This window comes from Salvelinus alpinus, chromosome 11, assembly GCF_045679555.1.
Source record: "Salvelinus alpinus chromosome 11, SLU_Salpinus.1, whole genome shotgun sequence".
In the NCBI taxonomy this organism is placed as follows: domain Eukaryota; kingdom Metazoa; phylum Chordata; class Actinopteri; order Salmoniformes; family Salmonidae; genus Salvelinus; species Salvelinus alpinus.
Genome location: NC_092096.1, coordinates 32966144 through 32993045, shown reverse-complemented (window position 1 = coordinate 32993045; position 26902 = coordinate 32966144). Strand labels below are relative to the sequence as shown.

Genomic DNA, 26902 nt, shown 5'->3' with positions numbered 1-26902 from the left:
AGCTCAGTTTCCACATTTTTGTGGGCAGTGTGCACATAGCCTGTTTTCTCTTGAGAGCTAGGTCTGCCTATGGCGGCCTGTCTTCTCTTGAGAGCTAGGTCTGCCTATGGCGGCCTGTCTTCTCTTGAGAGCCAGGTCTGCCTACGGCGGCCTTTCAATAGCAAGGCTATGCTCTCTGAGTCTGTCAAAGCTTTCCTTAATTTAGGGTCAGTCACAGTGGTCAGGTATTCTGCCACTGTGTACTCTCTGTTTAGGGCCCAATAGCATCTAGTTTGCTCAGTTTTTTTTGTTAGTAGTTTCCAATGTGTCAAATAATAATCGCTTTGTTTTCTCGTGATTTGGTTGGGTCTAACTCTGTTGCTTTGTGGGGTCTGTTTGTGTTTGTGAACAGAGCCCTGGGACCAGCTTGCTTAGGGGACTCTTCTCTAGGTTCATCTCTCTGTAGGTGATGGCTTTGTTATGAAAGGTTTGGGACATCTATTTCCATTTAGGTGGTTGTCGAATTGGTCGGCTCTTTTCTGGATTTTGATCATTAGCGGGTATCTGCCTAATTCTGCTCTGCATGCATTATTTGGTGTTTTACGTTATACACAGATATTTTTACAGAATTCTGCATATCTCCCTGGCCTACAGAACAGCATATGATGTCTCATGAAGGGACTTTGCACTTCTTGTTCAAACTCTCATAAAGATAGTGTTCCCTTCCGAGTCCAACCTCTACTGTTCCACATCTTGGAAGGAAGAAAATACTTGATTTGTTTATACTTTTTTAACCTTTCCTGTTTTGAGTATACGCTTTATGACAAAAATAGTCTTTGTGAATTTCCCCAGGCATTTAAATAAGACTTTTATCATTTCAGACAGACAGCAGACTGATAGAGCCAAAAGTCAATTTTTATTTTGGGGTGATCAGTGCTGAGAAAGTTTATGTTGGCAAGTGGCACACTGGTAGGCTTTCCATGCTTTGTGCCAAAAGGCCCCTGCCCACTGTTGGAAAAACATGGAAAACTGTGACTATAAATATGACCGTAATAGCCAACCCTGCAGGAAAACAAGGAGAGTGTTACTCAGTGGACTTTGGACTACTAGGTAATAGGTGTGTGATTGAATGTTACCTTTGTGATTATTGAGCTGCGTGTTCCTGTCTCAATCGTTATTCGCTGTCCTTCAGCCTCAATTATGTCAACATTTTCTGACTGTTACTTGCTTCCAGCCTATTCGGGTGTTATTCACCCACAGAAGTGTGTAACAGATAGGTCTACCTCTGAGTAAGAATCATACCCCTGCCTGTGACGTCCAATCACAAGCCCCAGGGACCGACCTTTGTCCCCTATTTACAATGGACAGGTGTCGTGGGAGCAGAATGGTCAGTAATGTTCTGAATTACTGACTGGAGCAGAATGGTCAGTAACTAACTCTATAATGTCATACAAACCTAGATTGTAAAACCATCTATAGTTTTTAGACCCTTTAACAATAGCATTCACCTGTATCCAATGTCACATTTCCCCCACAATGAGCTGTTTAGAAAGCTGATACCAGCCATTGTGCTGTTACATGGGGCCTTTTTATGCATACGTGATTGATGTCACTTCGTATTCACTTGGTCATAGCAGTCAGCCCGGGGGCAAAGGCCACTCTCACTGTGCCAGTGTGTGACAGCTGTATGTGCTGTGAGTCAGTGGAAAGGCATCATACTAGACCCTGCCTTTGTTTGCCAGGTTAGTATATGTAAAACTGATTCCAACCACCCCACCTCCCACTCCCCCAACCTCCACTCCTCCAGTATTTCTCATGAGTTTACTTCACCTGGGGAAAAACTGTCTCTTGCCCCAGGTAAAGAGTTCAGAGTAAATTACCTTCAAGGCATGCACAGTCAGAGGGGTTTTTATGATAGAAGTCTATCAAGTGCACCACATATGTCAGTCATTGTAAATAGGAATTTGTTCTTAACTGACTTGCCTAGTTAAATAAGGTATTTTTTATTTGTTTTACCCTCTAAACAACATTACATCCCATCAACATTACAGCATCTGAAATAATCGATTTAGGCTATGGTCAGGTGTGACTGTTATCTGGTGTCTGGGTCAGAAATGTGAGTTAAATAATGCTGGCCTAATCACTCTAGGATGATACAGTAAATGACATGAAAGATGTACAAAGTGCATCAAAGAGGGAGAACCTTCAAAAACATCACATGATTAGACCTAAATCCTTCTAGGAAACACCTTTCCCAGCCTCTGGGTGGAATTATTTTCTGCATTGAAGGAGCTCTACAGCCATTCTATTCTGCATTATTACATAATGTACCTTTTTACTGTGTTTGTTTTAGAGTGATGAGACAGCGGGAGAATGAGGGACAGGACTGGTGGTGATGTGTGTGTTGTTGTACACACACCCCGTGGCTCAGGCCTCCATTCCCTGCATGTTTTGACCACTGTCTGAGAAATAGCCCTGCTCTGGCCGTCCCTTGGCTTCTCCTGAGGGAACCACTGTGATATTCTGGTGTTCCTATGAAGCCCGGGTGCATTCCTCAGACACCACCACCAGGCAGACACCAGTGAACCACCCAGGTTGTCGCAGCATCGCTTCATACATCTCCTCACATACCTCAGTGTTCCTGGTGTCTACGGAACACACCGGTTCCCAGAACATAGAATAACATAAAGCATCACCTCACTTTATGAGCTCGTAGGCTGCCAGATCTCACTGGGATGTCTATTGGACAGGAACGTCTTACTGAACAGAGACGTTCTCATAGCAAACTGTTGATAGACCTATTAGGCTACTTATTACTGGTGTCTCTTCAGATTTGTTTCACATCCTGGCGCATTGTCATATTTAATGACATTTGGAATAATGTACACATTAATACACACCTAAAGGCGTTCTCCTTGAGTCGTCGTAACCCTCCTCCTCACCTCCAGTCCACAGCAGATCCAGTAACTGAACTCTCCCTCCTTTTCCCCACGTTATGGTGCGTTCCGTTGAATATTGAGTCAAACCGATCATCCAGATCAGGCTGTGGTTCTGTAGAAAGTGATTCTCTTTTACTGCTTGACTCATGTAGGAGCAGCACTGCTTGCCGTAGGTCTGTCGCTCACAATGGCTGTCTGGTCTCTGCCATGACTGTCACTGACCACAGTCCTCATGATGTAAAATGGTGGAGGAGTGTGGTGTCTGCTGACCACCTGTAGTGACCTTTGACACCGCCAGTGCCACACAGACACAATTCTCTCTTCTGCCCAGGTCTCTCTATCGCTCAATTCAAAGGGATTTATTGGCATGGTAAACATATGTTTACATTGCCAAAGCAAGTGAAATAGATAATAAACACAAGTAAAGTGAACAAATAATGAACATTACGCTTATAAAAGTTCCAAAGGAATAGAGATATTTCAAATGTCATATTATGGCTATATACGGTGTTGTAACGATGTGCAAATAAATAAACATAAATATTGGTTGTATTTACAATGGTGTTTGTATTCACTGCTTGCCCGTGTGGCAACAGGTCACACATCTTGCTGCTGTGATGGCACACCTGTGATATTTCACCCAATAGAGATGGGAGTTTATCAAAATTGGATTTGTTTTCGAGTTCTTTGTGGGTCTGTGTAATCTGGGGGGAAATATGTGTCTCTATAGTTGGTAGGAGGTTAGGAAGTGCAGCTCAGTTTCCACCTCATTTTGTGGGCAGTGTGCACATAGCCTGTCTTCTCCTGAGAGCCAGGTCTGCCTACAGCGGCCTCTCTCAATAGCAAAGCTATGCTCACTGAGTCTGTACATAGTCAAAGCTTTCCTTAATTGTTTTTTCTTTTCTTATTTACTTTGCTCTCCCATCCCTCTCTTTATCCTTGCCCTTATTCCCTATAATATACTTTCCACCTTTAGTCCTATATTTTTCTTCCTGTTTGACTTGTCTGAACTCCCTATGTTCTTCGCTCTCGCACTCTCTCTCTCACACTCGGGCTTTCTCTCGCTCTCTCTCTCTTTCTCTCACTCACTCACACTTAGGGAATTCCTCCACTGTCCTATAGGCCTCCACTACTAGTCGTACTGATTCTGAGTGCAGACCACATAGGAAGCGGTGGAGTGACACTACAGCTGTGGTCAGTGCAGTCTGCCCTTCACTATAGACAAATGCTGTGTCACTGCACAATGCCACCTGTAGCAACGAGGCAGGAAGGCCAATGGAATGACTGGAATGACTTGGCCCAGTAACATCAGTACAACAGGAACACATGCTAGAGACAAGTGGTTCAGAGGAATCGAGGAAAGAATGTCAGGATTGTAGAGGTTGATTTCCTTTGAGGTCTCTCAATATATTAACTCCATTATCGCTAATCTGTTTTCAGATATGATCTGGTTTATATTGGAACATATTGTTGACGGTTTCAGAAGATATCTAAGTAACACCTTGACATTAACTCAAACCCAAACCATGTGGAAACTGGTCTTTTGAAAGCCGTCAAATTTGGCTTCATCACTTATGTGGGTTGTTATCAGCGTGTGACGGCCATAATAGAAATGGTTAGCAGATGTTATTGCGAGTGTAGTGTAATGCTTGTGCTTCTAGATCCAACAGTGCAGCAGTATTTAACAGGTAATATCTAACAATTCCACAACGACAACCTAATACACATGCAGTTGCTCGGGTGGTTATTGTCCTTGATGATCTTTTTTTGTCTTCCTGTGACATCGGTTGCTGTAGGTGTCCTGGAGGGAAGGTAGTTTGCCTCCGGTGATGCGTTGTACAGACCGCACCACCCTCTGGAGAGCCCTGCGGTTGTGGGCGGTGCAGTTGCCGTACCAGGCGGTGATACAGCCCGACAGGATGCTCTCAATTGTGCACCTGTAAAAGTTAGTGAGGGTTTTTGGTGACAAGCCACATTTTTTTTCAGCCTCCTGAGGTTGAAGAGGTGCTGTTGCGCATTCTTCACACTGTCTGTGAAGAAAACCATTTTCAGTTTGTCGGTGATATGTACACCGAGGAACTTAACTTTCCACCTTCTCCACTGCTGTCCTGTTGACGTGGATAGGGGGGTGCTCCCTTTTGCTGTTTCCTGAAGACCACGGTCAGTTCTCGCCCTCGTCAGGTTATTGTCAATGATCGAATATAACCTGATGTTTAATAATTAAGAACCTGATAAGGGTGAGTATTGTATTTGAGGTGTTACATGAGGTTGGGGGTGACCAGAATGGAGCAGTGGGCCGGCATCATCTGTGTTTCCTAAAAAGCACTCCCCGCTTAGGGGCTCAGCAAACAAACCTCCGACAGGAGGCAACAGTTGCTTCCTTCCCCCAATTAGGAAAGGGGTGGGTAGGGTCCTCCTACACATGTGAGAGGGGTAGGCTGTCTCCTATAGATAGAGAGAAGAGTATTGTGAGGACATCTTGGAGACCTGGTAACCCTGTGGGTGCTGCACAGAGAGTGAGGGGTGAAGGACAGTTCTCTGACTGGGTCTACTCTGCTGCGTGTCTATCCTAGCTGGCCGTCTGAGGATGCAGCGACACGGACATCGCTATGGCTACAGCAAGCTGTGGTATGTACCAGAGCCAATACTCTCATACACCGTGTGCCACAGACGTATACGTTGGCACCTGAGCATGGCTCTCTCTGTCTGAATGGGTCTTTGGGGAAGGCACTGAATGACTGAAGGAGTAATTGTGTTTGAGGCACTTCCTGCACTACCATGATTGAGCGTTCACAAGGCACGGGTGAGCTTGCGTTCTTGCATGCAGCATTGGACATTGTGGTATTGTGTGGTTGTTACCTGGTGGAGTTGCGGTGGTGTGTTATGTCATCTCGTGCCCTGAGATGTAAAGGTCTTAGTAGTGTCACCTTTTTGAATTAGGGTGTAGGGTATGGTGTTATTCATGTTGTACTTGTTGATCAAGCAATCATTTCCTGCTCTTTTTTTTCCATCTTCGTCTTGTAGGCCTGGACTGAGAAGAGGGAGCTCCTTCACCTTCCTCACCCCTGGACCTCAATGGGACTTCAGTCTGGTGAGTACAGCCTCCATCCAGCTCTTGTTTCTGTGTCTCACTGTTCCCTCACAGGACTGGTACCTCGGCTCATTCCACTATCCTCCCCATTTTGTCCTGGCATTGTTTGGGACGATTATGGCTATCCGGCCTGTTTGTGCGGACAGAGAGTGCCTGTCCCTGTTATAGCTCTGTCATAACTGTCTGTTTTGGCTTCAAATCTGGCCTTGGTGTTTTTCAACAGGCACGGAAGCAAATGGACCTGTTCATTCTCAAAGCTGTGAAGTTCCTCTGACTTGGACCACAGATACTGACTCTGTGCACTTAAGTTTAGGAAAAAGTAATTTTAGTAGTAAACAATAATGACAAATGACTGATCCACTTTGGTCTTAAGGTTTTGAGAGGAGGTTTGGACTGCATCTTGGATGCATCTGGCATCACCTGTGTGTCGGTATTCAGAACATAGTCCATTACTCCATAGTGGATGATGCTGTCACTATTACACACAGATTACTCATCTGGAATCTGCATAGTTCATGATAACCTTGATCGCCAAACATAAAGGCATTCGAACTAAACCTTGAATCGCTCATGCAGCATCAGAAACCCTGTAAACTGATGATAACTATGTATGCATGCCAGTGCAGTTTGTTTAGGCAACTCGCAATCACCTCTGAGTGAGAGGTGACGTAAGCCCTCTGCAGGTCCATCTGATCCTCCATTCAGAAACGTTTTAATTGCATGACACCCTCACAGCTGATGCCGGGCACAGGACAGACTCCCCACACTACCCAGTGATCCAACAGTGAACAAACAAGAAAAATCTTCCTGTTTCTATTTCCCCTTCAACATAATGGAATCAACATAGCTATTGTTCCCCTTAGATTGGCCGGCCTGCTGTTTACAGTAAAACATAGACCTAAATACGATCGCTGATTGGAAACAGAGTTGAGATTAGAGAAAGGAACTGAACGACAAGGCCTGGACTATTCCAGGGTTTATGAGTGAACCCCAGCTGAAACCCTATCCATCGTTCAACTGAGTCGGGGAGAGGAGGAGATGAAAAGAAGGAGGGAGGGATAGAGGAGAGGAGGACAGAGGCTCTTCATCTCGTGCCAAACGTTGCCTTTGATTCCACAAATGTTCTTTAACTGGCACGCTTAGCTCAACCACTACAAGCATACGGCGCTTGTTACCTAGGCTCCCCCCCCAACGACTCCACTATTATCTCCCCTTTATAAATCTACCCAAAGAGAGAGAAGTATAGACAGACAAGAAACTGTGGGCTCCTTTCTTCTCCTTTGTCTCCCATCCCCTCTTATCTCTACCTTGAAACTTGAATAAGGTTAGGAGGATCCTGTGCTTTGATGGGGGTAGGTAGGGGACTTTCTGGAGGCTGGGGCGGGCATAGTGCTGTTTAGGTGGGGGGGGGGCCTGTAGTGTGTTTCATATTATCTCAGACTACATTAGCAAGGCCTCAGGGCAGTTCTGTAATGTTGAGAATGTGATTTAGGTTTCCAGCTCTGCAAAAAAAACAGCCGATCAAACCCAACTGCTGTTGTATGAATGTAGGCAGGTAATTAATAGGAAAGATGGTAGCTTTTCTGTCTCTCCCAGCGGCGTGTTCAGACAGCCAGAATGTCAGTCAGCATCGCTTTCCATGCAAACGTTCCCACTTCAAAGAGGTGTGTATGTGCATAGGAATTGAGATTTGTATTTTGATGTGCCTGTATGCATGTCCCTGTGTGTAAGCGCAAGCACCCTAATTCAATGACATCAACATTTAACCTACCCAGCACATACCAAAACTCTGAGGTGGGGTACTAAGTATATGACCACTGATTATCATAATCTCTGTTCTAGAATCTCTTGAGAGTCCATGGCATTCCTTAACACGGTGTCAACCCCACTACCCCCACCTTTTTCTAGGCCTACCTACCTCATACTTTGCTTTGTGCTGGTAATTACATAGAGCCAGCCAGGTTGTGTATTCTGGCTGCTGACCAGGTCATGGTTTTATGGTGCCATTATCACATGACGCACACAAACAGGCCAGCACAATAATAGGCCAGTGGTGTGTGTGTGAGAATAAAGAAGTCCACTGTTGCCTCAGTCCCAACCCCCACTCTGCCCTTTCTACACTTCTCCCCATCCTCCCTCTACCACTCTCTCCTTCTCTCACTGTATCAAGCAGAACATGCTTAACAAATATCACCTAGTTCTTTATAGCTAATCCCACATGACATTAATGCCCTTTTTTCTCAGGCCTACGCTGGGTTTGTTTAAAAGTTCAGTTTAGCCTAGCCCGTGATGTCATGGTAATGTAAAACTGTATCATTTGCATGGGCAACGGCACTCAACATAGACTCAGCAAACTGCCCTCAAACAAGCCCCGTTGTCTGGGGGAGGCTCTGAAGAGAAGACCCCTCTAGCCCAGACTTGCATTGCATCGGCGTTAGGTTCTAGGTTGGGGCGGTAGGTAGCCTAGTGGTTAGAGCGTTTGACTAGTAACCGAAAGGTTGCAAGATCGAATCCCTGAGGTGACAAGGTAAAAATCTGTCTTTCGGCCCCTGAACAAGGCAGTTAACCCACTGTTCCTAGGCCGTCATTGAAAATACGAATTTGTTCTTAACTGACTTGCCTAGTAAAATAAAATGAGCTGAGGAACTTCTACATTATGCCTCCAGTCCAGTGTAAACTTTCCATCTAACCTGGCCCACCCTTTTGATGATTTAATCAAAAAACTGACCCGAAACCCATCGTTATTTTAAAAGCTAGCCTAGCACTATGCAGTTAAGCCCTCTGATGATAATAACAAGACATTTAAAAGGAGTTTTCTCTGGTCAATCACTTGAATTCCTTTCGAATGGGGATCAGCTTAATGATGAGTCGTTCAGTCACCAGCTGATTTAAAGACTAGTCTAAAGCTATTGGCTAATGAGCCTTTTTTTTTTTATAGCTAGTTGATGAATGGCTGCACTGTAGCCTTTTGATCAGATTGCCAGTTTCAGCCTCTCCTTTTACCGTCAGCTCTACTATAAACAAGAGTTTAATTGATTGATCCATTATCCCACTTCCCTCATTAGCTTCAGAAAAGGTCCTAACTGCCTCAATTAGACTACCTTTTTTTTTAAACGACTGTGCGAAACTACTGTATTCAACAGCTGTAGCACTCAATGAGAATCCCTTGATTTAGGAGCTGTACTGTAGTGTTGCACAACTCTCTCTTAGCCAAAGCACTGTTCACTCCCCTTAGTAGGCTAGCTAATCATCTAGCCTTGTTCTCTCATCTGGAGCATTGCATATGTAGGCCCCTTGTGTCCCCTTGTAATTTACGAACCATGCAAATTCACATTTTCTCACCTTGTGTGATCAGATATTGCACGATGTGTTCTCTTTACTGTAGGAAAGCTAACAGGTTTGAGGAAGAAATGGCCATTTACCCCCTTCAAAACCAACTATTCATAACAAACAACTACCTCAACATACTGTCCTAGCCTGTCCGGTCTGTCACCCTGCACACCGGTGGTCACTTCTCGGCTTCCTAAATACCCTGTGATGGCCCTCTACTCCCTCCGTGGTTAATGTGCCCTAATGACAGCGCCCTAAGAGCCCCGGCAGTCAGGCGACGCCAGCGCTCCTCCAGCGTTTACAACCCTAGTCACATACACACAAACTCCGGGCCAGACCTCATCTCACCTGCCAGCTGGTCTTCTCCCCAGGTGTTCACGTGCTCTTGGAACCTCCAGGGGTGAACATTGTCCCTGGGGTAATAGGGCTTAGCAATGGGGCAGTTCTTCTCTTCACTGGGGCTATTCTCAAACCAGTGAGACCAGGATGGGACAGGGTAATGGGGCAGAGTGGTGGTGGTTGTCTATTCTTGTTGAACTATTTCTGACATCAGAGAGCAGCAGGAGTCCAGACGAGATGTAGTTGTTTTGTGTGAATTGGAGAGACTTGGGCTCCCAAGTGGCACAGTGGTCTAAGGCACTGCGTCTCAGTGCAAGAGGCATCACTACAGTCCCTGGTTCGAATCCAGGCTGTATCACATCCGGCTGTGATTGGGAGTCCCATAGGGCGGCGCACAATTGGCTCAGCGTCGTCCAGGTTTGGCCGGGATAGGGTGTCATTGTAAATAAGATTTTGTTCTTAACTGACTTGCCTAGTTAAATAAAGGTTTCACACACTCATGAGTGTCTGTGTAGCTATTTGGGTATCTGCCTAAGAGTATCTGTAGGGGTATTGGTAAGTTTATCTGTCTAAATTTGATAATAATGACAATCTCATTTCCATCTGTCCCCAGAAGCGGAAGCTCAGAGAGAAGGATGACTCTGATGCAGTCAGCCTGTGCAGCTTTGACTTCAAGGTAAAACACACAATGAACCGTCCCATAACACTGATCTGAGTTCACAATATATATACCCTGAACCCGCATAGATACCCTGAACCCGCAGTTTGTCAAGGTGACGCACACAGTTCTGTAAACTGTTGTTGTCCCCAAGATTTGTTGACATTCATGAATGTACGGGAAATTGCAATCTAGACATAGAATGTCATTGCAATGGATCATTTGGTGCCAACATGGAGGACAGTTTCCTGACCTCTGTATATCTTTGGCTGAGGTCTGAAGAAGCTAGGTCTATAGGCTATCAAAAGTCTAGCCCCGTCCTGTTTGTTTGTGATACATGAGCATATCACTTCAAACCATCCAGATAAGGACCATGTTTGTTTACAGCAACCACCACAACACTCATCAACTCATGTTCGGGGAATTCCATCACCAAATCTACTGTAGTTACTAAGATTCTTGTTTTTAGTAAATTGACGATCAGAACTCGTTGGTTGGAAAACATCCTTGTAATGTGGGTCTATTGTCTATTGGTGTTTCTGACACACCCTAGGCCTGTCACCAGTATTCCAACGTGGGATGATTTTCTTAGCGATGCCCTGTTTCCACATAGGTTTCATTATCACACTCAATCTGGAGGCGAAAGAAAAACATACCTGTTTAGGCGAGGTGCTGGCTAGCGGAGTAGAACACTTGGTAAAGGAAAAGAGAGCCGCCCACTCTAGGAGCTCCGACGCAATTATTGAATAAGCAATGTTTGGACAGACAAACTGTCTTCATCAGGGTATAATGATCACACTCAAAACATAACAAGCACTCTTCTGAGAAATCAGATGATTAATAGTACCCTGTTAAATTTCTCACAAACCACTATGACAGGCCACATTTCCAGTGAACACTTTTTTACTTGATGACAACATGGAGGACATTAGTCCGTTCCTACCCAGCGGAGCCTAATCTTGTGTTTTTTGATCGCTTCTAATTACTTCAGTAAAATGTTTGGGTCAGAAATGACTTGAAAGCTGAGGGTGGCCTGATGAGACTGTTGATAGTAGTGCATTAAAAAGATTTGCACCATCACAATTTCTAAACAGCCCCACATCATTATGCTCAATCAGATTTGAGCCATTTCACTGGTAGTCTCTATACAAATACTTGTTATTGTCCTGTAGCATCGTGTGTTTGACATTTTGAGGTGGATTATAGGCTGGTCTATATTTGTCTATTATACCAGGGAACTCTGTCGGGGTCTCGACGTACTTTCTAGAGTTAAAATACTAGAATGCACAAGGTGCGATTTTCAAAATGTGGTTGTGCATCAGCAGTTTCTCTTATGTCAGTCACTGATAGTCAGTCAATTAGCTTGTGTCCGCTAATTAAATTAGCTGTCAGCTATCTAAACTGAACATGTTTCATGAGCTGAAATAAAAAGATCCCAGAAATGTTCCATACGCACAAAAGCGCATTTCTTTCAAATTTTACGCTCAAATGTGTTTACATCCCTGTTTGAACATTTCTCCTTTACCAAGATAATCCATCCACCTGACAGCTGTGGCATATCAAGAAGCTGATTAAACAGCATGATGTTACACAGGTGCACCCTGTGTTGGGGACAATAGAAGGCCACTCTAAAATGTGCAGTGTTGTGTCACAACACAATGCCAAAGATGGCTCAAGTTTTGAGGGAGCGTGTAATTGGCATGCTGACTGCAGGAATGTCCACCAGAGCTGTTGCCATAGAATTGAATGTTAAGTTCTCTATCATAAGCCGACTCCAATGTCATTTTAGAGAATTTGTTAGAAAGTCCAACCGGCCTCACAACCGCAGACCACATATTTGGCGTTGTGTGGGGGCGAGTAGTTTGCTGATGTCAACGTTGTGAACAGAGTGCCCCATGGTGCAGATTATGACATTCCTTGTCTCTGTTGCTTCATTCCATGATCCTTGCCTGGGGTTCCAACACTTTCATGGTTGAGCTGATTTCAGTCTCCTCAAGGTATTATGATGGGATGGACTATAGTGGAATGGAAGTGTGGATACAGATGTAATCCTGTCTGTCATTCAACGGTATGAAAGTCTTATTTTTCCACTGTGTTCTTGGTGATTTGTCAACACAAGGAGTTGTTAGACTGTCAGAATGACCACTTCACGATCAGAGTTATTGTAACACAAGGTACATCCATTCTTCAGTACAGCCATGCTGTGTACTGAGATCTAGCAGCCAGATTCACTTGGAAATGGGATGTCCATCCGTGTCCCGAGGACGCCGGGAGATGCCTTCAAAACCCTGCTAGGGCATTTTGGATGGAGATGGTGGATGGGCGTAAGCCACAAGCCGTGTGTTCAATCCCAGTGCTAGACAGTCGTTTTACATTTTATTTGTTTTAACCCTATCCCAAACGTTAACCTTGTTAATTCTACATCTGTCATTCTGAAATCAAGTTTAAGAGGTAGTGTATATGTGCACTATTTATATGCTTCCCGTTCTTGAGTTTCATTTTTGTGTCTTTTATTTTCGGTTTTGTACACCAGCATCAAACAGCTGAAAATACAATATTTTCGGTTATTAAAAATATATTTCACAGCAGTTTAAATGGTACAATGATTCTCTACACTATACGTTGAGTTGTTTTTTTGTTTTAACCCTATCGCCAAAGCTTAAACTCTTAACTTAACCGTTCAGAATGAGAGACCGCAGCAGTGCATCCCCAGATGCAGCTGCTCCAGTAGGAGAAACCCAGGGTGTCCAAAACACTTAGACCTTTTACGTTTGGCGCAACTTCTACATTTTACATTTGGAGAAACAGTTGCAGTGCAGTGATTTAAGCAAAGGTTGAAGGCTCTTGTAGTGTATGACTGAGGTCAAACCACTCACTGACTCACACTAAACACGATCAAAACAAGATTGGGCTCCGCTGGGGAAGAACGGACTAATTACATTGAACTTGCCAAGTGATATTTCATAGAAGTCGTAGTTTGGCAAGGATGGAGAGCGGAATGATTCACTGAACAACTCCTCTGTCATCAAACGTATGTGTTTACTAGAAATGTGGCCTGTCATAGAGGTTTGGGACAAATTGAACAGGGTACTATTATTAATCTGATTAGAAAAATCTCCCGTTGTCTCCTTGAGCAAGGCACTTAACCCTAATTGGTGTTGTAAATCGCCCTCGATAAGAGCGTCTGCTAAATGACCAAAATGTCAAATGACCTCATTCGGCTGCTAGGTGAACAGTCTACTCTGGCGAATGGTCCTCGTTTTAATAGTTAGCTCAAAGCTGAATCAATGTTGCATACAAGATCACATCATGATGGTATTCTACATAACATAACTGAGTATAATAGCGTATTATAGTTTTACTATAAGACAAAAAACACCACCTCATTTCTTATGAGATTTCAGGATGATTGTGACTTGTTGCATTTTTCTCTCATGTGGCCAGACTTTAACAACGTGCTCCAATAGGCTAAATATGTGCTTTGACTGAACACAGGCACGCTACAGTTTGCAAACCCATCTGCGTGAACATTTTCCCACTGTCCATAATTGTAAACCACACTGTAGGCTACTTCAGAACAGCGCTGTGTAACTCCAGAAGAGCTAAATGTTTCTCCTCATGAAACTGATTTGAGATCCAATAGTTGGCATGCAGACGCTGCATGGATGTTTCACCGGTAAAACTTGAGTGAAAGTGAGAAATGTGCAGGGAGGGTACCACAGAAATGTGTGCGTAAATCCCCCCCCCCCCCCCCCTGGGCAGAACGTGATTCGGATCTTCAGCTCTGGGGATAAGGGATCTAGGCGGGGACGGGGCGGTTACCTACGGATTCGCAGTCTCGGCCTATTCGCAAACCTGTTGCACCAGATCTGCTCCCATCCCCTGCACATGTCGCCAAATCCACCTTCAACCCCCCCCCCCCCCCCTTTGCTGTCTGGCTCTTTGGCCCAGGTGGAGGGGGTTGAGGCAGGTTAACAACCTATGAACAATAGGCTACTTCTATTGTTCTATAGTTCTCTGCCCCCCTCCTCCTCACCCTTCCAGGTTTGACCTGCCACCTGCACGCTCGCCCAGAGAACCAAAATGTTGCCACAATAAAAACAGTTCAGGGGGTTGAGTACCTGACTAGAAGGTGTTTGCTGTAAATGCTGCACACTTGTATTGAGTATTGCCAGTCCTGTCTGGAATCAGGGTTCCTTGAAAAACCTGAAGCCACAAGTTGTAACTTTCCAAGCTTCTTTGACCACCCCTTTTTTTTTCTCTTCTGCATGTTTGCTTGGGGTGTGTGTGTGTGTGTGTGTGTGTGTGTGTGTGTGTGTGTGTGTGTGTGCTCTCTATGAATGTGGCATTGATCAGTGTCATGACAAACCTGTGGTTCTTGGTTACCTCCACACTGTTTGGTAGCAACCAGAGATGTCCGGGTTGTGTGCACTGAGTGAAACTCACTTAAGTAAACTATTGAGTAGCAGGGGATGTTTGTCTGGTGTGAAGTCTATCGCTGGTATTGTGTTTAATGGCTGCTCTGTGATGGTTTTAGTGGGGCACTGCTGGATAAGAAGCCCTGTCCTCATCGCCCCTCCAATAGCTGCTGAAGAGACAGACTACTTTAGTTGTTATAGGTTGATTGGTGGTAAGGCAGAGGAATGAGGGACAGAGAGAAATGAAGACCACAGGAAATTGGGAAACAGGTAGAGGTGGGGAAGAATGGAGAGAGAACAAAGGAGGAACATTCCAAATAGTAAGAAATGGGGCAATACATGAGTTGGTGTATCAGAAATGAAACTATTTTTGTTTGTTTCTCTTTCTCTTGGCCCACTCAATCTGGCAGTGCCTGGGCTTGATATGATCACACTTAAGCCGTGATTCATTATAGTATATGAACACCCGTATGCCTATTCTCTTCCTGTCTGCTCAAATAAGGACTCACAGACCAAATGTATATCGGGAGGAATAATCCACTAATATCAGATTCATTCCATCTATTGTACCTGAACTCCTGCACCAAACTCCCACCACCAGGGGGCAATGGTTCCACCACTTGTTGAGTGAATTAGTCCCCTTGGAAAGTGTTGGCTGGTATGCCTTCCCCAGAGCTCTAATTAAACACTAGCCTTTTCCTGTACTGCTGATGTGGAGGGCATGTTCAGTTCAGTCCGAACTGTAAGCCCCAGAGCTCTGTTTGTTCCTGGCAGGGAGGTACCGCAGAAGAATAGAGGCTAACGCTATGGCTGAGGTGACTCACTCCTCCCTGACTCTCTGTGTGTGTGGGGAGGATAGTAAAGTGTGAGAGGGTAGTATTAAGTAAGTGTGTGTGAATACACATTTGTTTGTCAGACCTTTTATTAGAGCTGACTGGGCGTTTGGGCCCGGCTGGTTGAGTGATTTTGTGTTTGTTGCGTTCACGGGCCACCCACGGGTGATGGCCCAGACAGAGGGGTGGCTCATCCTCCGGTATCACCACACGGCGTGACTAACACTGAGATGCACCGCGTTGTCTTCCCTGTGTCTGGATGATCGCACGAAAGAAAGACTCTTTTCCTGTATACACAGACATTCGCATACAATCAATCATGACTTTCTGCACTGAAAATGTACACTGGGGCAGTGGTGTGTTTTATAGTCCATCTCCTCCAGACGGTCTGTATCCTGGTTCATATTCCAGCAAACAGACATTTAGTAAATATTATTATTCAGTCTTATCTGAATAATCATTCACACCATCCTCCCTTCTGGCAAACTGCTCTCTCTTTTTCACAAGTAATCCAGTCATCACCCAAATCAACATGTAGTGAGATTTTCCCCCTGGGCTGTTATTTACCATTTGATTCCTTGCCCGGAGGTGTGAATCCTTGCCACTAGTTGGGTTAGTTTGTGGAGTGGACTCTGCTTGTGGAGTGATGTATGCCAGACTGTCAGAGACCTCTTGGTCTGTATAACATGATCGGTTTTACCTCAGAGTAAACAGTCCTGATGACCACATTCCCAACCATGGTGCCAGTCCTCATGTAGTTTAGCAACAATAACCCATCTGGGCTCTCTCACTTCTGTCACCAAACACACATACACACACACACACACACACACACACTTTCTCACTCTCACACATGCTTAGTTGCATATGTCCTGTTTCACACCTCAGTATTGACACAGGAGGGTGAATTCGAGCCTTCACATTGGTTTAATTTGTTTGCTACACACACACACAGACAGACTGGCTAAATGACTAGCAAGGTTTTACATCCCTTCTACCACATAGCACCTCAGCACATTATCCAGTCCATCACACAGTCAACACCTTGGATTCTGCAGTCCATTTGCGCAGCAGTTATATGGGTATGTAGCAACATATGCAGGGTTTAATGGCTTGCCACAGCTGTTTTCACGTCTCTAATCACGTCTCAGTTCACTTTTATTCAAATGGGGCATGAATGTGTCTGGCAGGAAAAGGGAAGCAAGCTTGTCTTTTACTTTAAAACTCTGTTTCAGAATGACCTGAGTTTAGTTTCTCACTTCTTTCTACTGTTAAACTGGGTGCAGATGTAATTGCCCCCTTTTTTAAAGGGGTACTTTAGGATTTTGTCAGTGAAGCTCTTTATCTACTTCCCCGGAGTCTGATGAACTTGTGGATACCATTTTAATGTCTCTGTGCAGTTTGAAGGAAGTTGATTAGCGCAATGACTGGAAGTCTGTAGTATCTACAAGCATTCTGGGTAATAACGAACGAAACACCCTTCATTTAAATCCACCCCACCCCCAGACACTACACTTCTGCCCTCAATACACAGGGTCTAGTGCAGACCGTGCGTGCGCATGTGTGTGATATAATGAGGTGAATGAGTGCGCCCCTCTTATTGATATTCTAATTGATCTTCCCCATCCCCTGCTGATCAGAGCCTGGTAACAGCTCTCTGTCGTTAGCTAAAGCAGACAACAAACACTGATGCACTTTACACCTTTCACACCAGAAAGCCAGGGGACAAAGAAGTGCTCCATATTTACTCACTCAATGAGATGTGATATTTATTACATGATGGTTGGTTCACTGTAGTTATAGGTTGTGTTTGAACTAGATTCTATAGGTGGAAATGTACAACTGCTGTTTTCAAGGAAATGACTTAATTTTCTGAAGTAGAATTTGTCTAAGCCTACTTTTTGACATGATTCATCAGTATGAGCGCAGAAGGCATTTCTCTATTTTGTTTTAGTTTTTAAAAGCATTTAAACACATGAAGCAAGTTTCTCTCTTAGTTAGGGCTGCTCAATTGATCTAATTTTAATCGAAATTGCAATATTGTAAGAGGCTGCATTTAAAAAATAAATATTATGCCATGAATGTAACATTAAATGTAATAAGGGTCTCCAGGGAAACTCTGACCAACACTTTGGGTTCCTTCCCTTTCACAACAACGTCTACTGTACCTGGCTTTTTCATTAGTTGTCATGACAAACAACACCAACCATAGAAATGGAACACTCATTTTATTTCTATGATTCTTACTGTTTTGATTTAAATCGGAAGTAAAATCGCAATCATAATATTGGGTTCAAAAATTGCAATTAGATTATTTGCCCATATTGTTGGACTATAACTTGTTCTCTGATGCGATAGCCACAGATCTCTCATCAGATCTGTGAGTGAATCAGCAGATATCCCTATTCTCTCTCTCTCTCCACTGGACACTACCTTAGCAGGGTGTGTGTTTAGTCTCTGGCAGATGACTGCCTTGTTCAAACCTGAACTTTTAGAGATCATTGTTCTGTAATACTGTATGCACATGATGCGTAACTTTTCCATTCACTTTAACAGCAAACCTCACTACATGGAATTCTCCTAGCACTATTGTGTGTGTGTGTGTGTGCTTTTTGTTGGTGATTCACACACACACACGGGCTTCTTCGCCTGTATAGCCCTTCAAGAAGAGTCTGATTCCTCCAACAGTAACACCCCTAAACGGTGGGAGGGGTTCGGAGCGCTTGCTCCTCCCATTACCAAGGAGTATTTATACCGCCCCCTCCCCAACTCCACCTCAGACCAAAGTTTAGAATGAGAGAGCGGTAGTGTGTGGAGTGAATTTGTTCTACTCTCTGAAAGATATTTAGAAGAATTAAAAACTCTTTCATATGGATTAATGAAGACTTACTGGATATTGCAGAAACCTTGTTGGATTTTTTACTCAACGCTATGGTGGCTTACGATGAACTGGGTAGCTTGGTGCCTATCAAACGGACTCTACAAGCTATAGACTGTCAGAACCGAGGCAACAAAGACTCAGAGGTGAGATACTAGATCAATCACTGCTTCTCCTAGTATGTTCTTTCTGCTGGCTTTGTCATTTGGTATCAGTTGGATAGGAACTTGTTCTCTGCTGTGATAGCCACTGATCTCTTATCAGATCTGACTGAGTCAGCACCTTGCCCTGTTCTTTCTGCTATCAAATCAAACAATGTGTCCCATGCTTCGTAAACAACAGCTTCGTCACAAGCGTATTTGTCACATACTTCGTATCTCACCTGAACACTGCACCTTAGTAAGGTGTGTGTTTAGTCTCTGGCAGAACCTTGTTCAATTCAAACTTTTAGAGATATTTGTTCCATGATACTGTCGGACTGAAGATAACTTCAACCTGTTGAGCAGAGGTCATAAAACGATCCATCCCCTTAGCTTTGCTGGCTTTTGTGTGAATCTATCTGCCCAGACAGGTAATGTATCCTAGCCCTGGGGGATGAGTAGTACCTCATCAGCACTGTAACAGCAGGGGACAAATAGCCATACAGAGATCAGCACCATGTTTGCGACTTCTCATCAAATTCTTAATTCCAATAACATTCTAACTTGGAATGTGTGTGGTTTGAAGTTGGAACTTAATGCCAACATTATTGCACATTTTTAGTTTGCCAGTTGGGATCCCCCCTCCTTTTCTCAGAGCCATGGGGCAGTGAGTGCCCGGGCTCTCAGGTGTGAGTGCTCACACAGCAGGCTGGGAGCTTCCCTCACACACAATTACAGGGAGGGGAGGTAGAACCCAGGTGTGCCTCTTCTTCTCTGACTCACACAGAGCCACTGGTCAGTAGCAGCCTTTCTCACTTCTCTAGTCTCCTTCCTTCCCCCATTCAAGGTTTTTGTGGTTAGATTTCGGAAGGGGTTTCAGGGGGAAGCCAGCGGCTACATTGTCGGTAAATCAGAAAAGGAGAAGTTGAGTTCTTCAATGAAGTGAGTAGTCGCATTTCTCAACAGATGTCCATGATTGTGACACCCATTTTTAAACCTAAGTCACTCCACAGTTACTCTTTGATGAGCTCTTTTGTTGGAATCCAGGGTAAACAGTGGTGTTCCACTCCCTCAGAGCCCTGCTATCAGCTATGCTGTAATCAGTGAGAGAGCTGCAGGAGAAGGGAGGGACAGCCAAGCCAGCAGGGATTAACATGTGGTGTTACATCAAAGGGAGGCCAGGGGCACAGGAAGGTGCTTTTGTGGGGGCTGGCTGAAAAAGTAGATACATTTAGTTGATGAGCCTTTGGCTCTCTGGTTGGAGATAACGAGGTAGAAGGAGAATTGTGTGGGAGGGTTATTAAAATATCACCAGAGGCCAATTTAGGACATTAGGGAAGATTTGAGTGCTTACCCATGGTCCCTCAATCTGTGTTGTGGGGGGGGTTGTTCCAAAGACGGTACAGAACGATACAGTCCAGCAGCACAAACCCCGGATATGTCTGGCTTCCTGAAGGGAGCGAGACTGGACAGTATTCCAGGGAGTTGCCTGTAGTCAAACTGCCTGGAATAGGACTAGTTTCTATCAGTCTGCATGTTGCGGTGTCCAGCTGATAGTAACACTGGGTGGGCGTACAAAGAACAGCACTTGTGGCCTTTGTTATTCCAGGGCCGGTCCCCAAATGACAGGAAAGGCACAATGGGCAAAAACACGTTTCCAAAGTTTACATTGAAAGACCCCATGATTTCCAAAGCAAATTCCCCCTCTGTTTCCATTGTCCAATGGGGTTTACAGCAGAACTAGTTGGTCATAGTGTGGCCGTTATGGTCCTCTCTCCACTCAGTAATGAGGCCCGTTAAAATAAAGTCTAAAGAGGTTTAAACCAGGCCTGTGTTTTAGGATTGGGATTCCTTTCTGACCGCACCATTTCTGGACCACCGTCAGAGCGGTTCGGATGTGGTCAGCGTTGGTCCTCTCGGTTTATTGGCTCTGTGGTTTAGATAAGTTCCTGGACTGTCTGGCGGTCCTGGTCAAAGACCCCGACCACATTTGGACCGTGACCCTAGCTGGCCGCAGCCACTGTGGCTTTCACGCCAGACTCTGGGGTGGATCTGTTCTGCAGCTGTGGTCTGCTTCTGGGGCCAGGAGGAGCCTGAATGGCTCTCTGTTTCGCTGAGCCAAGGCAAAACTCCATTCATCCTGAGTCAGGAAAAGGCTCAGAGAGTTTAAGAGCTTGGGGGTTCCAATAGACATGCAGCATAGATTTCATAAGACAGATTTTTTATTCACAAAACATGTCTAATTGCCTGATATTTATGGTTGTTTTTGAAGAGGTCTCTGTCTATGAATTCATTACCTCAGATCTGCAGTTTGTTGTTTTTGGCAGCGGGCCAGTGCATTAGCAGGGAAGTGTTGCGCTCTCCCTACCTCAGGGCTCAGTACAGGGGGGTGAAGCGGGATTACCTGGCACAGGTGTGGTGCTTCTCTCACGCGACGAGGGCTCCAGGGCCTGTTCCAACTCGCACCCACAACCTCCCCCCTGTGACTCCTAAAAAAGACAGACTTCCAGTATTCTGGTGCCTGTTTAAGACGAGGCCTGTTAGTTCCTCTGTCTCTCACTGGTGGTCTTCCGTCCAGAGTCACACATCAGTTTTACTGTGGCTGTCCAAACACAGTACCGTCCTGTCCCATACCTCACTGAACTCTGGGAGATGGGAGTTAAACGATGAGGCCTTTTGTCTTCCCATGTTTGAGTGACTGAACAGTCCCAGACTCACGGCCCGTTTGCTGTAGTCAGGCCGTAATGCTGAGGTGTTGTGTGTGTGTGTGTGTGACAGAGTAAGTGTGAGTGTGTTGGACAGCTGAGAGCAGGGGTGCATTCCTGGCATGCCTCCAGGCCCCTTCTCTGGTCGGCGCCTCTGGGCTGCAGTCTGAAAGAGGGTCTTTGTGCTCCCCCAGCCTGCCCTGGGCTCCTCAGTCCTCACATGATGGAGGCAACAGCTGCTGGGGCTGCTGCTTCTTCCTGCCCGCTGTCTCTATGGCCTGACCCCAGCGCCAAACCCCTCCTCCCTGGTAACAGTTTCCCGACCAAGTCCCTTGTGGAGGTAGTGTCATCAATAGGGATTCATGGCTGGCATCATGAGGGCCATGTGATATCAGTCATGGGGGGAAGCTTCTAGCTGTTTCCTGGTGAGGCTTCTGCTAAAAGAGTTGGAATTCAGATGGTTGGGTTTATGGTAAATGATAAAGGAAGTTGAGGATCCGAAGCCTAATCTGTGTTTTCTCCCGTCTCTCTCTTCACTCCAGGAACCCAGCAACAAACGTGTCCGTCCTCTCGGCAGGGTGAGCTCGCTGGCTAACCTCATCTCCCCCGTGAGGAATGGGGCCGTCCGGCGCTTCGGCCAGACCATCCAGTCCATGTCCTTCCGGGGCGATGGCAATGGTGGCAAGACGCCGGGCGTGCCCCAGAAGCCATGCAGTAAGGCGGCGGCGCCCACGCCGCCCAAGAGACGCAACAGCACACTGTGGTCGGAGACATTAGACGTCCACCAGAAGGGCACCTTCTCCACCAAGGAGATCAAGAGACAGGAGGTGAGAGTCAACACCGTCACCATAGACTTCTCAAATCTCTCTTCACACAAATCCCAATAGAGAAAGAATGGGAACTCGGCTGCAACAATAGATGGTGTGATTAGCTTAGAACAGTGTGAGGTGAGAGACTGAACCACATACCTGGTGTCTAGTTCGGCTGGCCCTGCTAAAGTGCTCCAGATGACTGAGTGCGCTCCAGGTCACAAAGCCAGACGCCACGGTATTCAACCTAGCCTGGGACAGAGTTATTAAAGCCAGAGGGCTGGGCGCTTTTCCTGTTCTCTTCTCCCCTCTTTCGCTCTGTTTTTCTCTTTTGATTCTCATACAAGAGTTCAGACTGTTTGTTTTGAAAGCCCCCTCGGTATTTGTGCTGCGTGAGCTAAGTGGGGTTAGAAGCGGTCAGGGCCCAGTCTGTCACCAGTCTGTTACAGAGCTGGTGTCTAACGTCACTAATGTACCCCTGGCCTGGCAGACCTCTCAACCAACTGTCAGAATAATCTCAAACCATAAACAACACAGAGACAGAGAGTAATTGAGAGAGAGAGAAGGGACCCAAGAATTTGGCAACTCATTTGGCATTGATTTGTCCTCTTACTTTAATATGTACTCAGTAATTTGGTGTCCTTTTTAGTTTGATGCGGTTTAATATGTACTGTGTTTTAATTTGGCGTGACATCCTGTTCCATGGTGTTTTAAATATGTCTTTCATCTCCTTCCCCCTCAGGCCATATTTGAGTTGACTCGCGGAGAACAGGACCTGATTGAGGACCTCCAGCTCGCACGCAAGGTTCGTACTTTATTTCAAACCCTCCAAGAGTACATACCAGGCAAACAGATTAAATCTGACTAGTTGGCAGCTCTCCTCTACCCATTAGCTATAAAAAGAAAAGATTCCATTTCTATCTGACTAAAACCTTTCCTCCAGAGCTATACTTAGCCTCCCCCTCTCTTTCTAAATAAACTGTTAGCCGTTGAATGACCGCTTGGCTCTATTTTCTGTCTCCTCCAGGCGTACCACGACCCCATGCTGAAGCTGAGTATCATGTCGGAAGAGGAGCTGACCCATATCTTCGGGGACCTGGATGCCTACATCCCCCTCCACGAGGACCTGCTGGCCCAGCTGGCCAGAGCCACCGGCCCCGACGGCACTGTGGGACAGATAGGACAAATCGTTGTTAGCTGGGTATGTACCAGGGCCTGTGCCCACTCAATTTTGGCCTCTCTCTATCTTTCTCTACCTGTGTAAGTGTTTATCTAGCAGGGACCAACGAGTTGAAGATGTCATAAAGATGCCCCTTTATGACATGACATCTGTATGTTTATCTAGCAGTGAATGGCCAAAGTGCTAACGGTACATCTCTCTCCCCACCAGTTGCCAGGGCTGAATGCATACCGAGACTACTGCAGTAACCAGGTGGCGGCCAAGGCCCTGTTGGACCAGAAGAAACAGGACCGGAGGGTGCAGGACTTCCTGCAGCGCTGCCTGGAGTCTCCCTTCAGCAGGAAGCTGGACCTGTGGAGCTTCCTGGACATCCCCCGCTCCCGCCTGTTCAAATACCCCCTCCTGCTCAAAGAGATCCTCAAACACACGGCACCCGAGCACCCTGACACGCCCCACCTGGAGTTAGCGGTGAGTGGAGACGCCCACAAACACTTATGAATACAGCATTCTGAAACATCAAATATGTCATTGTATCCTATCAGTTTGTGACTATAACAGTGTGTGTTTGTCTCCAGATCACCATCATCCAGGGTGTGTTGTCTGACATCAACATGAAGAAGGGGGAGTCAGAGAGCCAGTACTACATAGACAAGCTGGAGTATCTGGACGACAGGCAAAGAGACCCGCGCATCGACCAGTGCAAGAGTCTGTTGTGTCACGGCGAGCTACGCAACAAGAGCGGAACAGTGAGTTTAGAACACACACGCATACACACACATTATAATGCTAAAATACACACACTCGCACCCCAATCCACCTAAAGCAATGATTCTTCCCTGGCTCCTTCTAACCCTCACGTGCACAAACTTGAGCTCTGCACCCCCAAATAAGGCAGTCGGGGCCAAAACTTGGACCTTTTTTCATTTGAAATGAACCGAATAACACATGAATTACATAACCACATGAGAATCTCTACCAATGATAAATCCGCAGGAAAATAATAATAATCTGTTGGCAGATGAGAATGTGAAAAACTATGCCTGAAATTAAACAAAACATTGGCAATGATCTGATTTTAATATTCTTTTTTTATATTCTCTCCTTTCCTTTGTCCTCCCTCCCTCCAGAAGCTGCATGTGTTCCTGTTCACAGAGCTGTTGGTGATGACCCGGTCTGTGACGCGGAACGAGCACCACTGTTTCCAGGTGTACCGGCAGCCAATCCCGGTGCAGGACCTGGTGCTGGAGGACCTGCAGGATGGAGATGTCAAAATGGGTGGCTCCTTCAGAGGAGCATTCAGTAACTCCGACAAAGGTGAGTCCCTGACTCCTCACCTATGACCCCTCCCCTATGATCTTCCATGTCTATCTAGAGGTTAAAGCCTGTAACTGAAACTGATGGTTAATCTAACGTCTTGTTCATCTCCTCAGCCAAGAACATCTTCCGTGTGCGTTTCCATGACCCGTCTCGGGGCCAGTCCCACACGCTGCAGGTCAACGACGTCTTCCACAAGCAGCAGTGGCTCAACTGCCTGCGCAGCGCCATCTCCGTCCACCAGCCCGCCGACGCCGCCGTCACCACGCCCGCTTCCTCACCGGCAGCCGACGCCCACTCTAAGCGGCGCTCCTCCAAAATCTCCATCATCCACACGGAGGAGGCCGACGAGAACTGCCCTTTGACGCCCGCAGGTGCAACGTCCGCCTCCAGTTCGCTATGCGGGGACGAGACCCCCAGTCCCACCTCAACGTCTCCCTCCTCCCGCTCCTCATCCTCCTCTTCATCACCACTATCCTCCCCGTCACCCAAACACAAAACCAAAAAGGACAAGCGCTCCCTCAGTGCCTTAGGGAAGAGGAAGGAGACCATGGTGTAATTAGAGGGGAGAAAATGGACTCCTGGGCGAGCGGACAATATGTTTGTACATAAGGGAGGGGGTGCAGAGTGGGGGGGGGGGGGCTGGGTGTTCCCTCCCGTGGGACTTTTTATTTATGTGTCTGTGTTTTATTATTACAACAGTATTTTGTGTTACTGTCCCCATTGGCAGCTATTTACTTTACTCTTCCATCCCTCCACTGTTTGGTTCTGTCCACAAAGGGGCTAAGTGCATACCATTCAGTATTCTGGAGAGGCCTGCTTGGCTTTCAGTAATTAGAGAGAAGTTGTGCATATTGTCCTGTTTACTGTTTATTTTTTTTGTTAAAGTTTTACTCCTTTTTTTTTTTTCAATCTGAACTTACTGTAGCTCTATGTTTAAAACAGCACTGTTTCTAGCTTTTAGCTGAAGTTATTTAACTCTTTTTGGGGATGTGAGGTGGATAGAAGGGGAAGAGTTCCCACAATAGATGAGATGTATACGAAACTGAAAACTATACAATTTGTCTGATTCGTAGGTGTACTGGAGGACGGGTCTTATTTTTGTACATTCCTAATAACAGATATTTTTTTATGATCCGGCCACCTTTTTGCATCTACTGCAGTTGATGGCATTAATTTTAATCAAATTGCATTTTAATGGGGGGAAAAAACATATCAAATGAAATTTTGTTTTACTACAATGTAAAAACAATTTAAACTGAGCCATGTTGGTTTAAAAAGCTGACTCTTCCGAATGAAAATCTATCACTTTTTAATGTAGCAATCTTGCATGGAGCTTTAGTTTTTGACACTGCCACTACCCAGCCTCGGTAGTGGCAGGAGCATGTACATACTTGTCTGATGGGTTGGGATCTACTGCGGAGATGACGTATAGCTGACAGAATCCACAAAGATGGGTTGAGAAATGCAAAAGAGTATGTTAGAAGAAGATTTAAGAGATGTGGAAATAAAGATGGAAATGTTGAACGTGTTTGAACTGAGAAGTTGGGGTTTTTGTCTTCAAGGTGTGTGTAGCCACTAGCCACGCAATGATGGAGCTCTGAGTGAGCTGGAATGTGGTGCCTTGTCCAAAATGGAGGTTGGAGGCACTGGTTAAAAAGCCAGTGAGAGAAATGTAAAGAAAGACTATGTATGTTGGAGGGAGAAAACAGATGAAGGTGTTGTCGAAGTGTTTTGTAGAAGGAAAATGAGGGTTTGACTGTTTGAAAAGAACTGTACTGAAAAGTGAAGAGCTAGTAAAGGGCTGTGATATGACTGCCATGGCCTGTATGTATGTGGTGTAAAAACATCACAAAAATCTATAATAAAGATCTGTGTAAGAGTTGCATCTGACTTCCTGAGTTACTATCTTTCTATTTTCTTCCACAAAGTGGACTGAATAACTGTACATGTGTCACACATAAACACAATCATCATCGGCTGTTGGTTGCTGTCTTGGCAACTGTTTTTGAGTTCTCTGAATTGTTTAGATAGTTAATGGCGTGACGACAATGATTACACCATTATGGCATCTCTTAGTCTTGGTTATAACAGACAAATGACTTAACTTTCCATGGAGCTGTGATGACCTCACTAAACAATGCAGAGCTCATAATTTGGAACTCTTTTCTAAACATTCACCCACATTTCCTCACATTCCTCTACAAGCAAAACATTTTTCACTTTCAGAGTTACGAGGAATTCCTCTTCCCAAACAAACCAGCCCTCGTCCCTCTTTATCTTAGAAAA

General features: G+C 45.4%; 1 protein-coding gene across 3 annotated transcripts in view; it reads left to right on the top strand.

Moving 5' to 3' along the window:
- LOC139534012 (neuroepithelial cell-transforming gene 1 protein-like) overlaps positions 1 to 26499 on the top strand; it is a 32706-nt gene extending 6207 nt beyond the window's left edge. The window contains exons 2-11 of one of the 3 annotated variants that reach the window (XM_071332600.1): positions 5492 to 5546; positions 5943 to 6009; positions 10292 to 10354; positions 21853 to 22137; positions 22862 to 22924; positions 23147 to 23320; positions 23510 to 23767; positions 23875 to 24045; positions 24427 to 24613; positions 24730 to 26499. In XM_071332600.1, the coding sequence (XP_071188701.1) occupies positions 5492 to 5546; positions 5943 to 6009; positions 10292 to 10354; positions 21853 to 22137; positions 22862 to 22924; positions 23147 to 23320; positions 23510 to 23767; positions 23875 to 24045; positions 24427 to 24613; positions 24730 to 25172 (1766 nt within the window). In that variant the 3' untranslated portion in view covers positions 25173 to 26499. Of the gene's footprint in view, positions 1 to 5491; positions 5547 to 5942; positions 6010 to 10291; positions 10355 to 18365; positions 18612 to 21852; positions 22138 to 22861; positions 22925 to 23146; positions 23321 to 23509; positions 23768 to 23874; positions 24046 to 24426; positions 24614 to 24729 lie in introns of those variants that run through there. The other 2 variants (XM_071332601.1, XM_071332602.1) reach the window with 2 other exon arrangements.
- The last annotated feature ends 403 nt before the right edge of the window (positions 26500 to 26902 follow it).